Source organism: Clupea harengus, chromosome 5, assembly GCF_900700415.2.
Source record: "Clupea harengus chromosome 5, Ch_v2.0.2, whole genome shotgun sequence".
In the NCBI taxonomy this organism is placed as follows: Eukaryota; Metazoa; Chordata; class Actinopteri; order Clupeiformes; family Clupeidae; genus Clupea; species Clupea harengus.
Window position 1 is genome coordinate 10,994,123 of NC_045156.1, and position 15,936 is coordinate 11,010,058.

General features: G+C 45.2%; 1 protein-coding gene across 1 annotated transcript in view; it reads right to left on the minus strand.

Annotated features, from left to right (window-relative positions):
• megf6b (multiple EGF-like-domains 6b) overlaps positions 1 to 13,295 on the minus strand; it is a 138,013-nt gene extending 124,718 nt beyond the window's left edge. The window contains 3 exon segments of the mRNA XM_042707716.1: positions 7,659 to 7,768; positions 11,201 to 11,335; positions 13,037 to 13,295. Of these exon segments, the coding sequence (XP_042563650.1) occupies positions 7,659 to 7,768; positions 11,201 to 11,335; positions 13,037 to 13,047 (256 nt within the window). The 5' untranslated portion in view covers positions 13,048 to 13,295.
• Positions 13,296 to 15,936: the final 2,641 nt, after the last annotated feature.

Below are 15,936 nucleotides of genomic sequence, written 5' to 3' on the forward strand. Positions count from 1 at the left end.
AGGAGGAGTAGGAAGTGGAGATGGAGTCAGTGGTGAGCTAAGTTGAATTCACACTCTTCAGAGATTCCTCATGAGATCTAGGTGTCATGACCTACAGGCCCATAATGCCTCCCTCTGAGAGTTAATAAAACATGCATACATCCTTCCTACAAAACTGTAAACATGTCATCTCTGATTTTATAGTTTTCTTAATTCATTTGCTTTCTGACATTCAGGAAGGCTTTCTTTGAGCTGATGCTGATGCACTCAAGGGGAGGATGAGCCGAGAGAGAGAGAGAGAGGGAGAGGTGAGAGGGAGATAGAGAGAGAGAGAAAGAGAGAGAGAGAGATGGGAAAGGGAGATGGGAGGATGGTGAGAAACTTAATGAATAAATCAGATGCTTATCCACAGATGCCTCATGACAGAGAGTTCAGCTTATCCCACTGATCTCAGAACAGCCCTGTTCCCCCGGCAGAGGTGTGAACCACGGAGGATCTGGCAGCTTACCAGATCTCTTCCCGCCGAGGCCAAGGCCACCCTTTGCTCCCTCACGCCTGCTAATCTGCCCTGAAATAATCTCTTCCCCAAGTCGCCATGCAGCGAAGCGAATGTGCTAAGACTCACTGTCACTGGTCCGTGGGATCACCTCTGCAGACGACTCCTCTCACAGGATTAATGGCTCCCATCAATGGAGCAGTAGAGGGATAAAGGAAAGGGGGGGAGGGGGCGGCGGGGGCCCTGAAGACTTGATTTTCAGCTGAACATCCTGAACATGCGCAGACAGAAGATGATGCTAGAAATTTAGCACTGTGATGCTAATTTGCACTTCTAGTTAGATGCCAGCTGAATAGACTTGATCTTCAGCTGAACATCCCATGAGCAGACAGAAGATTATGCTAGCAATTTAGCACTGTGATGCTAATTTGCACTTCTAGTTAGATGCCAGCTGCATTTCATTGTTTAAGGACTTGCACTTGTCCAATGACGATAACGTTGAATCGAATCGAGAGCCTGTCTGGACCTGACCCCTGACCCTGCTCAGATTAGGGTTGACTGATCGAGAACAAAAAATTAAATCTGGGGTGGGATGTTCATACTGTCAAACGTCAAGTCTAAAGAGCACAGGTGACGTCCAAAGAACAGGTCCTTCAAAGCCAACCCCATAATCCTGAGCCATGTTGGCTTAGGATGGAGTTTAGAGTTTTGGTTAGAGTTTTAAAAATGGTAATGGGCAGAACTGCTCACAGACATCGTATATCATAAGAACAGTGAATGGAGAAGGTTCTTCATAACTAGTTCATCCCAACGAATAGAATTAAGCACTTTGCAGCTAAACTCAACCTAAAGTTAACATTTACCCTTTATCTCCATCCAGAGTTAGAACTGAACGCCTCACAACTGAACATCCCAGAGTTAACATTGACTATTTCAGGAACATCAGACTCATCATTATAAGGATGATTTTCAAAAAGAACGAATCCAACTAGAAGACTTTTATTGTTACTAACATAACACTGAACATCCAGAAAATCACTCAGTACCAAACTGTAGCAATCCAGCATTTATGGTAGTAATAACGATTTAACGATTACCCCACTCAAAATATTTAATTTAGTCCTTTCACAAAGGCTCCCATTCATAGCAGTGCAGGCCTTGGGGATGGGTTTTATTAGTAATTGAGTTCTGTGGGAATTGAACCCATGACCTTGGTGAATCTCTAGTATTGAACCAGGCTGTGTGAGTTGACTTACGAAAGCTCCAGAGCAGCTGGGTATATGAAACTCTCAGTAATTGGTGGGCTCCAACAAAACAAAAGGGAAACACTGTATTTCAGGCCACAAATCATCATGTAGGCTCTACAGAAGAATGTGTCAAATAAAAGGGGCTGATGCTAAACCCAGGGTAAGACCAGGGCAGAAGTGTAAGACAGGTCTTCCACTGATGGTATCTCACAAGATAAACACTCTAGGTGAAGGCTATGTTCTTAGGTGGGCCCGTGCAGGTATAATTATACACTGGAAGAAAGCGTCTGCCATTTGCAATTGAAATGATTACATTTGAGTATAGGCAAGTTTTCAGAGAGTGTGCTGTCAGGTGAGATATGTTAATGGTGAGATTCCACGGAATGGGAAAATCCCAGGGAGGAGGTTTTGGCAGTGGTGTGGATGCCAGCAAAACAAGACAAACAAACAAACAAGCTATTTGGGTGGTAACTAGCCAGGGAGCGAGTAGGGCAGCGAGCAACAAGCCAAACTCATTAGACGCTCAGCTCCGTTCCGCACCAACCACAGCAGGCTGATTTACATCCTCCTTAAGTTTCCATGACAACCCACCCAGCAGCCTACAGAGAGGTCAGGTCAGGTCAGCTCAGCTCAGTCAGCCCACTAACTCGTCCCTAGTTAGTGCCATTAAAATGAACAGCCTGGCATAACTCAGCCTGGCACTGGCATTGTGTTGGGGGAGGACAGAGCTTCCACCTACGACACACACGCACCAACGTGCCGGATCGGGCCGGCGGACCACCCAGGGCCAGACTACCAGCTCATCGCTCGGGCTGCTCGGGCTGCTCTGGCCCTACGTCGTCCCCCCCCCCCCCCCTTCAGCTGCTCCATGGCGATTTCCGCCCTGGCAATTTGCGTCCGCACAAAAGGACCAGTTCCTTTCGGAGGTTTACAAGAGTGACAAACTGGTCAAGACATCAACCCCCCCCACCCCCCACACACACACACACAATGAACATCCCTTCCCCATTTCATAGGCATCCTATTGTTGTGATCAATCAGCTCTACTGCCTTTGTTCTCCGTTCCTTGACTCCTGGCCTCTGGGCCATTCAGTTACCCCTGGAGCTGACTGGTCGTTGTGCGCCAGTCGGAGAGGCCACTTCAGTGGAGAGCTGAAATGGACGGAAGTCCGAGCGCACAGAGAACGGCTAGCCAGACAAGAGCTCCGCTCCTCTCCTCTCTTCTCCACAACACAGAATCAATCAGTGGAGTCATCAAGTCAATTGGCCGCTCTTCACAGACACAAAGAGGAACCTGAATTGCACTTATGCAGTCAAGCCGGTGCCATGCTTTTCCAGCGCGGCTCTATCCTTTTGTCTCTGTCAAGCCCTGGAACAGAATGAGATCTTGACCATATCCTGACTTCATGGATGATGTTTTTTTGGGGTGACCAGACAGCAGACTATTTAGTAATACATTTCCATACGCTTTGGGCTAAAATAATCACACACTAAACATTCATTCGCTCCGCGAGTGCAAGAGCCAAATGACCGGGTTTCAGTGAACCTGTAGGCTTCAGTGATGGCTATCACCACAGACTTAAGAGGAACGTTTGTGAATTCCTGAGTTTTCCACATCATCATCATTCTTCCTTTATCTATTGTTGAGATTATTCGATGCATCTGTATAAGAGAGTTAAAACATACACAACTTCACAGGGAAAAGAACCAGAAGCGTTTACAGTAAACATTATTCATCGGAATACAAAGATGAGAATATCATTTACAAAAAAGGACACAGAATTTAAACACATGTAGATTTGGAGTTGGCAAGGACCCACAGTAAAGTGAGAGACTACAGCTGGATGGGAGAGGAATAAAGAAACAAGGGAAGATTGAGAAAGGGATGAAGTGAAAGTTACTATAAAGAATGGTACAGAAAGGTGAGCCTACGAAAGATAACTGGTTTGGGAAGAGAAAGAAAGAAAGAAAGAGCAGATGAAAGAGAGAGCTAGTAACAAATACTATGACAAAGAAGGTGAGTATGAGAGACAAAGAGAGAGAACAGAGCAAGAAAGAAAGAGAGAGAGTTGTTGCTGAGGCGATATACACGATCAAACACAAACTCAACAATGTGCGAACAACAATTCAACAATTCCCTCTCAATTCTCAGGATGAGGTCACTTTACGGAGACATTGTGTCTTTATCTCCCTCTGTCGCCACCAGAGAGGAGCTATGTTGTCTTGGATGTCAAACAGCCCGGCGGCCGTGGCAGACAGATTGGCCCGTGTTGAATGAGGCGCGGTGCAGATTGCGCATCTCTAAGTGAGCGTGAGCGTGAGCGGGGAGCACGAGGGGGGATCGGGCCGCCCGTGTATATCCTTCATCCCCGCTTTATCTCTACTCAGTGGGTCAGAGAAAAGGGTGATTAGCTCGTCCCATTTCAAAGTGCTGCTGCGGCTTAAGTTGCACAGATATAAACTCTCCCAACCACGCACACACACAAACTCTCTCTCACACACACACACACTCACTGAGGAAAGCAGGCAGTGTCACTTAAGAAGCAAACAAAAACCTAAAGCCCTGACTCCAGGAGATTTGGGGCGATGTGTGGGGAATGTGCATCAAGGCATTTGGTCTGTATAGACACAAACCAGGGAGCTCAGGGCTCTGAGCCGTCAGCCTGCTACTTGCCAGTATAATTTAATAGTACAACCTTCTCCTGCAGACAAAGACGCCTTTGAGGATAACACTGGCTCCAGTAATGAGAGCCTGCTGAAAAGCACAACCAGGAGAATCTCTCTCTCTCACTCTCTCTACCTCTTTCTCTCTCCTTCTCACTTTCTGTCTGTCTCTCTCTATTCTCTCTCTCTCTTTCTTTTTTCTCTCTCTCTCTCTCTCAGTCTGTCTGTCTGTCTCCTTCCAATCACTTGTTGTCTCTTCTGTCTTATTCACTCTTGTTCCGCTCTTTCTCTGCACTTCCTATCTGTCTGTCTGTCTGTCTGTCTGTCTGTCTGTCTGTCAGGCACACATGCCCACACACACACATATATCTCCCTCACTCCCCCCCCAGCAGCATCTTGTAGCGTGAGCGGTAGACCAAGGGTGGTCCAGGGGCTCTGTTCCGCTCCAGTGAGAACACCACAGGTCTTCAGCTGGGAAACTGGAGGACTCTCTATCCAACACTGAGATATCGTCCAAAGATAGTTCCCAACGGGCAGAGCCATGGTCCGCCAGGGGTACCGCCCGAGGTATGTAAGCTCTGCAGCTGGGCGGCCCAGGCCCCATAAAATCCTATCAGAGTATCCCCGCTTGGTGCCATCCATGTGTGGGTAAGCCCTGGTCTGCCGAGACCATCCATCCTCTAGCTGTCACCAGTCGGGGGCCCCTGCGCGCTTCTTAACACAGAACGCTCTACGGGTCTGCAGAGCTCCCGCGTGGCTTTCTGCAGGGCCAATCAGAGCTCTAGCGTGGCTTTCTGCAGGGCCAATCAGAGCTCCAGCGTGGCTTTCTGCAGGGCCAATCAGAGCTCCAGCGTGGCTTTCTGTAGGGCCAATCAGAGCTCCAGCATGGCTTTCTGCAGGGCCAATCAGAGCTTTAGCGTGGCTCCTGCAGGGCCAATCAGAGCTCAAGCATGGCTTCTGCAGGGCCTTCAAAGCCTAGCTAATGACCACCCGTCACACCGGTGTCTTTGAGGAGGGAGACACGCTGAGAGGGCGATGTCTCTCATTCACACGTCCCGAGAAAAAACAGTCATGCGGACAAAAACGTGTTTTCTGGGGATTATCCCTTAAAGAATAAAACCGTACCATACAATGCAGCTAAACAAAGTAAGAGTCTCTGACTGCACAGAGTAATCTGTGAAAGCTTCTAGAACACCAAGAATGTCATTGAATAGTGTTTTTCATGATGAAATTAGTTCAAGTTGATACGCTGATAAGTACATAAACAGTTAAAGGTACAGTCCTATAAACCATTACACGTCTGTAAATGGCCAACAAACACAGTAGCTCTGACCAAGCCATACACTGTTCCATCCAATCAATACGCAAAGGAGGGGTGTCATTTTATCACAGATTCAATGACTGTACCTTTAAAATGAACCAGTTAAACCAGTTAAAGCTGATAAATGAATGCACACAGTTAAACTAAACTAAGTCAAGTTGATAAATGCTCATAACCATTGCCATAGGCAGGTACTGCCCACAGGAGGTCAGGGTTGAGTCCAGGTCACTGTGTTAGTCTCCTCTTGGCACCGCCACTCTGAGCGGCTCAGAACCAGCGCGTGGTGCCAGTGGTGCCAGTGGTGCCAGGCTGCCTGGAGTCTGTGCCAGCGGAGGGCTAAGGAGAGACTGGCGCGGGGGTAAACACACTCTGAGCTGTGGGCGCTGGGACAGAGAGGCGCGTGGTCTCCGTGCTCTTTAAACCTTTAGCATGGCCGCTGATGTCCAGCGCACAAACCCTCGTTCCGCACAGAGACAGGTACACTGAAGGGGATCTGAAGATCCGGCCCAAGTCTGGCCCAAGTCTGGCCCATGTCTGGCCCATGTCTGGCCTTGTACTGGAACAAATCCATTTCCATTCCAGACTCATCTGCCATTTGAGGAATTACTGCAAACCCAGCCACTCACTCAGCATTTTACAAGCACCCCCCATCTCCCCACCCACCCCCACCCCCACCTCAATTTCCCATATCTCCTTTTTTCTCTCTCTCTTTAAAAAATCGTAAAGCAACCCAAAGCCACGAGTGAATGCCTTCACTGAGGACTGCGGCGTCTCCTTGTAAACTCTAAGCTCCGAGTGTTCAACCAGAGGCCTTTTTAAGTGCATGAGAATGCCATACCTCCCCTTCAGCATTCATCTGTCAGTCCCCGAAGAACGTCCCACCCCATCTAGGCACTGAGTAACGCTTTCAGGCATCAGTCATGGTCTAGAACACTAAAACTCACAAAAAATGCCCCGAATCTAAAGGACCAGCTATGAAGTGCTGGCTGAACTGCCAAAACAACGTCATAAATTGGCTGTAGCATCACCTTTTGATCTTTACGAGAGCTTCGGACCCCAACCCGGCGCAGAGTCTGGGGTCTATGTCTGCCCCTGATAAAACCCATGTGTCTCCAGAGCCCACCTTCACTTCTCTTCTCCCCTCTCTCTCTCTCTCTCTCTCTCTGTGTCTCTTATCTGTGCTTCCCATTTCTGACCTCCCCTACATTTCTGATAAATGACCTGAGGTCACTGGGTCAGTGTCCAGGAGGCACAGGAAGTACTTGACTGATAGTGTGCCATTCCCGTCCTAAAAGCTGCTCTGGATATTAACGTGTGCTGATGAACAACACAGACTAAAGAGAAAATATAAAAACATGAGTTCCCCTGACTCCCTGACCATGGTTATCTACACAGAGTAACCCCTGACCAGAGTAACAATGGTTATCTACACAGAGTAACCCCTGGCCAGAGTAACCATGGTTATCTACACAGAGTAACCCCTGACCAGAGTAACCATGGTTATCTACACAGAGTAAGTGCTGACTGCTGCATTGCTTCATGTGACAGGAGCCAAAGCACTGATGTATGTGTCGGATACGGCCCAGCCAACCAGCTCATTTGCACCTGTTATTACCGCACTGGTTGATACTAAAAGTAACACTCCGTACAAAAACATTTACAGTACTTCTCAACAACCCACACAGCCTAGGCGAGAGACCCCCCCGGCATTAAAAGCTGCAAAAACCACATCAAGAACAGTGAAATTGAGCTAATTTCGTATTAACACACTTGTCAGGATCACTCTCGAAGGCTTCAGTGAAGAATTGCATCACCTGATAACAACATATGCGTGTCTAAACACACACACACTGGCATGCTGCTGAATGCTACCTGAAGAGAAGAGACTAGACACACACACACACTGGCATGCGGCTGAAAGCTATCTGAAGAGAAGAGACTAGACACTTACGATACAGGCAGCCTGCTTCCCCGTTGAGCCGGGACCATCCTGGGCAACACTTGTACACAGTCTGGTAGTCCTGTCGGTACACTTGCCTGAACGCCGTATAGTAAGCGGTTCTGTGGACAGACAGAGAGCGACAGATGATGCAATGATTAGATCCTGTCGGTACACTTGCCTGAACGCTGTATAGTAAGAGGTTCTGTGGACAGACAGAGAGCGACAAGATGATGCAATGATTAGATCTATTCCAAACTCAAGCATCAGTCAGTCATTTCCACAGGCAGGGCTACTCAATGGGATTTAATGTCCAAACAGGATGAAATATTGTCTCTGACCTCTGCAGTGTTTGAGTGCATGTTCCTGCGCAGTGTATTTACTTGAAAACTGATGGATAACAAACAGTCTTCTCACTTTGTGTACATAAAGAAGGCCGTTTAATACACATTTAGAAATTAGAAAAAAATACACATTTATTTCAGTAGGTCGTTAAATCAAGACACTTGAACTTGAATGCGAAAACAGATGTCATGATATAATTAATCTAAGGCCTATTTTGTACATGGCTCTGGCATCATCTCAAAATCGTGAACGAATCCATCATCGTCTGTCAGTGGGGCTCACTTTGTTTCATACGCTGTGGATTAAAGCGCGCCACTACGCTGGAGATAATGATGGCCCTGACAGAAGAAACCAAGTTCACAGCCTGAGGTTGAGCTTGTGGTTTTCCCTAATGGCTAAAGTGTGTGTGGATGCGTGCGTGTGGGTACGGCCCGTATGAGTGACGGAGACGGGGTGCGAGAGAGTGAATGACAGATTGAAAAGCATGACTAATGTTTGCAGACAAGGTGGTGTGTGTGTGTGTGTGTGTGTGTGTGTGTGTGTGTGTGTAGGTACGTGTCTCTGTGGGCGGAAAGGAAAACACAAACACTGTCGTAATTAGTCTGACATTTCCACCCCTCCCTCACATCTTTCATGTGATTTTTTTTCTTTTTTTCTCAGAGCGAGAGAGACTCGCTGGCGCACTCCTCAGCCTTGGTGTGTGTCCCTGTAGTTAGGCCTTTCAGGAGTCTCGCACACGGACGCCTCTCACACACTCATTATGGCCAGCAGACTGCTCTTTGTTTATAGGTCCTAATTGAAACCCTGGCCTCCATCAAAGAGGGCTGCAGCACTCCAGACTCGTCCCCACACACACACACACACACACACACACACACACACTTGAGTGTGTGAGTGCACAGGAGAAAGATAGGCTAAGGTCAGGTTTTAAGATAGATTCCTGAAACACTCCTCCTCAGAGACAAAGAGAGATAAAATGGCAGAAACAGAGAAAGAAGAGAGAGAAAGGAAGAGAGAGAGAGAGAGAGAGAGAGAGAGAAATTGTCAAGAGGAGGAGTGGGGTAGAGAGAGAAATTGAACACACTCTGCACAACAAAAAAGGTTAGATCGATTAAATAAAATGTCAACAGTTTTTAAGAGCTAAACTAACATCCCAGATGGAGATGGCCAAGCTGGATGGCATGATGAGTGTGAGTCAGACTGCTCCGCTGGCTCGACTGGGCACTGTGTGTGTGTGTGTGTGTGTGTGTGTGTGTGTGTGTGTGTGTGTGTGTGTGTGTGTGTGTGTGTGTGTGTGTGTGTGTCTGTTTCACTTACCCCGTAATGGCCTGAGACAGTGAACAGGGACACCAACTGTTCATACTGATGCTATGTGAGCATCAAAACGTTGTGTAAGTGTATGTGTGCACGCGTACTATTATAAACGTCTATGGTACATCTGTTGACTTGTGTCCATATTGTCAACTCATTCCTCAGCAACACGGCACGTGAACAGTCACACTGAAGAAGCCACACAGGCATAGAGAGAGAGAGAGAGAGGGAGAGAGTGAGAGAGAGAGAGTGAGAGAGAGAGAGAGAGAGAGAGAGAGGAATGAGTTCAAACAGCAAATGAGAATGGGTGAGAGAGGAAAAGTGAAGAGAGAGAGAGGGAGGGACAGAGGGAGGGAGAGAGAGAGGGAGAGAGATAGAGAGGGGAGGAAAGAGGGAGAGAGAGGGAGAGAAGGAAAAAGACAGATTGTGGGGAGAGAGAGAGGGAGAGGGAAAGGGAGAAAAAGAAAGAGTGTGTGGGAGAAAGAGAGCTACAGCAAGGTGAGCTTCGGTGTTGTCCCTTGCAGGTATGCGTGTTCTGAGGATGTCTTCCAAATTGCACCTTTCAGGCTGATGGTGAGGACACCTTACACTTAAAGGCCAAGGGGGGGGGGTTAAGGCCCTGATTACAGAAGGGGGAAAAAGGAGAACTAGAACCAACCTGAGGTGAAAGGACACAGCCTCTGTGTTTGAAGTAGTAAATACACAGGCACACAAACAAATGAAGCCTAATCCTTATGGCACACACTCTTAGGGGGAAAGGGTTCTTCGGTCTACCACCACAAAACACTTAAAGGTATAGTCCTTGATTATAATCCATTTTACTTTTGTCAAGTTCAGCAAAAATCTCCTCGCACTCCTGTCTATCCCGTGTCTTTCTGTTTTTAAAAAACTGCACAGGCCAAGCTCTGTACATCTGGTACGTCCAACCAATCCACAACAAGCTCTGATCATCGGTCCAACCAATCCACAACAAGGGATTCTTGAGTTCTCCCGAGGATTGTATTTGTTGAGTTCAAATGTCAACAATCTTTTGCCAGCATCAAGGACTACACCTTTAAAAGGGTTCTTCAAGAGGTTGTCTTTGCCTCAAACGTGGTACTGAAAGAGGCTCAAAGTCTTCATCAGAAGGATCCTCTTCTCCTCTTTTCACAGTTCTACAAAGTGGACAAGCGTTGGGGATTCCTTCAGCTAAAGTCCCAAAAGCATTCCTGAGGAAGAATCATTAACGATTCTTTCAAAGAACCTTTTCTGCTCAAAGTGGTTATTAAACATGACAATGTAGCAACAAACACAAGTGACATTTGCTTTGGTTCAGTGGCACTGACAACATAAACATACAATTAGACATTCATACATAAATAATGGAGTTGGGGACATTGATGGATCCATTATAAAATACTGCACGGATGACTAGATTGTAAATGGGATTAAAAACAGATGGATGAGCAGATTGACATGTGCCTGGGTGGATGAACACAGATGGACAGATGGACCTACGACTGGGTGGATGCACACAGATGGACAGATGTATAGACAGGGAGATAGATTGCCTTCCCATGGACTTCACTCAGTTGACTGTGGTCTGGAGTTGACAGTAGATGTGTGTCTGTGGTGTGTATAGTCCAGAATTAGATCAGTTTATAATAACTGGCTTTGGAATACAATTCATCTTTCTGAGGTCATCACCTCAACCAACATTTTTAAATCACCAAAGCATATTGGAATCCAAACTCTTGTCAATCAAGGGTTTCCAGACCATATCCGTGTTAAAACTGATCTATAGGCTGGCAGTGCCAGGATAAGAGCCATATCCGTGTTCAAGGGGGGGGGGGGGGGGGGGGGAGTGAGGCATGAGAATCAGGAGGCAAGCTGATAATTCCTACAAAGACAAGTCATACCTTCTCTCGTATCTCATGCACCAGGATTGGCCCACGCAGCCCTGCTTCCACACCTTCACCATGCGTGAGAAGGCCTGGACACATGGCTGCTTCTGTGCCACCAGTTTGACCTCGCGCTCAGGGCACACGTTCGGCCTGTTGGGGGAGACAAACGTCAGGTTGAGAAAATAAACCATTACACTTGGATATCCGCTGTGAGGGCCCCCTGTCGTGAGACTCAACATAATTATTTGTAAGACTAATATTGTTTGTTGAGGATCTGACAGGTCTCCAGCCCTGCCGGGGTGTTTATCCTCGGAGGGGAATTCCTCTATAGTATTAGCAGAATAACTAAGTAGTACTGCACAAGACTATACCTGCAGGAGGGCTTGTTGACATCATGCAAAGAGACTTACCTGGAGGAAGAGGAATATGCTTCCACGTACACACAGAAACACGCACACAGGCACACACACACACACACTTTGTCTCTCTCCTCTCTTTCACACACTCACACACTCTCTCTCTCTCTCTCTCTCTCTCTCTCTCTCTCTCTCTCACACACACACACACTATAGATAATTTTCTCTGTGACTGATACTTTCTGACTCAACCATAAGTCACTGCACACATGACTAATCAAAGAGCCGGATCGGATCGTAAGTCTGTCTTGATGGGAACTTACTGATGTTTATGGCTTCACGCCCCAAAGGGCACAAGACTCTTTTATGGACCCTGTGAGCATCTGAGGCCAGCTGACAGCAGATAAAGACAGAGCCTAGAGATGTGATCAGGGGCTTTGGCTTGGTCTAATCGGTGTGACTTACTGGAAAGCTGTTTCAGCAAGAGTAGAGGTGCAATTCCATTTAACATAATGACAACCCTCTGATGACTTAGTTAAATAAGGACTGAAAGTAGCTGTTAGTGAATTAAAGTGAGAACTACCAAATTCCCGACATAATTGTATGTTCCCAGGAGATTTTGCTATTTGAATCTGATTCACACCTGCTATTGTTTAAGAGAAGTCATTCAACTGAATTCCACCAAAGTTAACTACAATCCACCAAGACAAATGTTGTAGATTCAACAGTGTACTGTGATGTGTAGACAGTAGACTACTCCACATTTAACAGGGGTGACTAGAGGGACACAATGTAGCCTAGTAAATAGTAATAATTCGAATTTAGACGTCTACCTGACATTTTCACAAAAACAACAAAAGCAGTTGAGAGTTTTAATTTTTTTTTTGTTCAACATTAAATGTCTTAACCAACGTAAATATTATAGGGGGAAATCCCGTACTAATCTGTCTTCATCACTAATTCGCAATTAGGTATATTTACAGAAAACACAACTTAATTCAAGATATAAAGATTAGGTTTATGAAGGGGTTACAGGAATTATTTTGTCAGCGCAATTTTTCTCAATAACATAATCTTGTATGGGCTTGCACTGTCCGGGCAAAACTGAGTCCATTCCATTCTCACTTCTTGAAGGTGCGTCTCTCTAGATCAGAAGCTAAACTAAATTGCAGCGGGAGACATTCTTCATAAATAGCCTACATTAGGGTACATTTTAGTCCGTGCACTTGCATTTACTCCTATAATAATGTAGAATTCGTATATTAATATGTATATTATTTCACGCCATGTCTTTCGACCAATGGTAAACAAACAATACGTAAAGGTAAACTTGAATCCATAAGTCGAAATAACCAGCCCACTTGGTTAATTTGTCATATTATGAACACAGACTCAGGCTAGTTAAAGGTAGCATCAGTATGAACCTTATTCCTTGTCGTAAGAGGAAACTCACAACTTAATTCTCTCAGGTGATGTTTTGATAGATGTAACTTACATGTATGGCATGAGGTCTCTTCCATAACGGGATGCAGCTTGTATCCCGTTAATTAAGAAAATAAGCACTGAAGTGAAAAAGATATCCATTCTCACTCGCTGAAGAAAAATAGACGCAAGGGTAAATCAGAGGTAACGCAACCAAGCAAACTAAGTTAAATCGCGGAGACCATGTTTGAAAAGTCCCAAAAATTGGCGAAGTATCTCAAGAGTAGCGGTGGTGTCTCGCGTCCAGGGAGCAAAGAGTGAATTGAAGACAGTTAACGAGGAGGAAAAAAACTTACCGTCCCCCTTCCCCCTGGGAGGGCAAAAACCCAAATATCCGCAGGGCAAAACTCCTTCCTTTGAGTGCCGGGTTTCCAGCGTTTGATGACACGTGCGAATCACTTGTTGGTCATTAAGAGTGCACTTATGTAGAGATAACAGACATTCAGAAGTCAGATGTAAATCAGGGAGCACACAAACGCATTTGCTTGAATTTTTCCCAAATGCTAATGATAACATGAAAGTCAAATTCATTTAAGATTAAATTCATTTTTGAAAGTGGCTGTGCCAAGATCGTCTTTGACAAGCATGTATATATTATTATTGTAATATTTCCCAAAAGGACTGTGTATTCTGTACCAAATGCCTTAAAAGATTATTATTTCAGCTTTGAGGCTTCAACCGATTTTTTTGAAATGATGCTAAACTGAGACACCTTACAATAAAAAGCAGAGGGCTTTCCTTTGACCTGCAAAACAGTGCAGACATAAAACTTTTAGTTATGGAGTTATGGAAAGTGTTGGTAGGGTTTCTGAGGAATACAGACACATTCAGCTGACCTACGCATGAAAACTATTAATGAAAACAGTGTGCACAGGCAGAATATATCATACTATTTTTCTTACCAGACATCTTTTCCAAATATGTTCTAGACCAGTAATAGGCCTATAGTATCATTGATATCTGACAGCATGAGTCTGACAATAATGACATCATTTAAACACTAGGAAACTGCATCTCTTAGATGGACATTTAGGTCTTTGACTAGAATGGAAAAACGTATATCTGAGGTCATTCAGGATGCTTTATGTCAGGTCAAATGTCAGTAAATCCTGGAGGAATGCGTCATCCTCTGACCCCACTGGGGTTGCGTGGGTTCAAGGGTCAATGCCAGACCCGGTTCAGCAGAACCACCATCTTCAGCTGCACCTAAAACAACATGCCTTGCATTGAGGTGAGTACCTACTAATGCTACCCTGTTTGGGTTGCCGTTCTTCAGGCTGTAACAAACAAACCTGGGGTTGGGGGAATAATTGGCTCAAGCATAGTTATTCTTGTAACCCACTAGTAATCACACAGTTTATTAAACTGGGCTGTGGCATGGTGATCCTGTTTGAATCAAACAACCATCAAACGACCTTATAGAATTGTAAAGTTAGTGTACCTACTTTATAGTTTCGTAATACCATAGACTCCACAGCCATTGGCCTGGCTGTAATGTGCATGTAACTACTGCACTGTAAGGAACAAAGTGTTTTGTTTTGTTTTTTGTTCCTGGTAAGGCAATCAACCACAGTGATATTACAGAGGAAAACAGACCCTGTGTTCAGCCATCAGCAGGAAGGCTTTTGGAGGAGTAGAGAGGTCTGGTCGACAGCAGAGGTCAGTGAGGTGAGGGCCTACATAGCAGTCTGACATTTGGAGACAATTATTTTTACCTTATGCCGACTGTCTACACAGGTGTCTAAGCCATTTAGCCAAGGGAGGGCAGATTCCAAGGAAGTCGTTGATAATGACCCATTGAATGAGAGGGCCCTAGTTTATCATGCTACACCAGAGGAACAGAACACTGCTGCATCCTGGGACATCCTGCTCAAGGGAGGCCACTCTGTATGAGATTTGCATTCCTTAATTTGAACCGATGTGAAGGTAATTTAATTTAGTAATACATTTATTAAATTATTCTTTGAAAGGTCATACCACCGTGAAAAAAGAGTAATCAACCACATGATCTCCATCTCATAAGATAGGCTGAAATTAATGTGTATATTTGCATTGAATGTTAACGTCATCCTTGGCAGATTCAGCAACGGGTATTCAGGGCAAATCTATGTCAGAATTAGCTGCTATCTGTGTGATGGCTCTACACTGAAAGATGTGAGAGGGGTCATATTATGACCCTGGACTCATTGATATCCTAACACCTAAAACAAGCATTACCTGCTTCTTTATGTCCTTTACCATTTGAACATCTCCCAGAACCTTCTGCCCAAGACAAACCTTCATTCCATTGCATAACAGAGTTGTAGCAGACAGTTTTACATCTTAATGCAGGGTAAGTAGTTCTAAAAGATTATTTATATGTTTAAAATGTAATAATGTATGTTTTCATTACACAACCTTTCAGAATAGTAGTGTAATGAAAACATATATTATTACATTATACAGTAGTGAATAGAAGGCCTATAATTGATTCAGGCTGTCAACACTATGGGCCTACATCAAGACCGCATCTGCATCCAACATTTTGTCCATTTCTTGAAAGCCTTTGAAAAGCTGAAATAGCCTTGATGTCCCCCATCGACACAATAAAGGCATAACTGAAGGTCAAAGTTAACTTGGCTCTCCTTGCAATTCGAAGTTTACGGGTGAGTCACATTTGCTGGTGTTCTGCTGCCATCTACATGTACAAAAAACAAAACGAGGGATAGGATAACAGTGAAAGTCAAGTTCTTCCAAAGTCGCAGTCATAACATTGAAACAAGTTTTTTTGTCCAGGTGTTATCCAGTGTGTTCTGTCCTTTTCAATGGAAAAATGTGAAACGTTAGACTCTGTCCCTTTCCAAATTTGGACCAATAGTATATTTCGTTGACAGCACTGCCCCTCTACGTGCATGTCACTGGTAAAACTTTTGA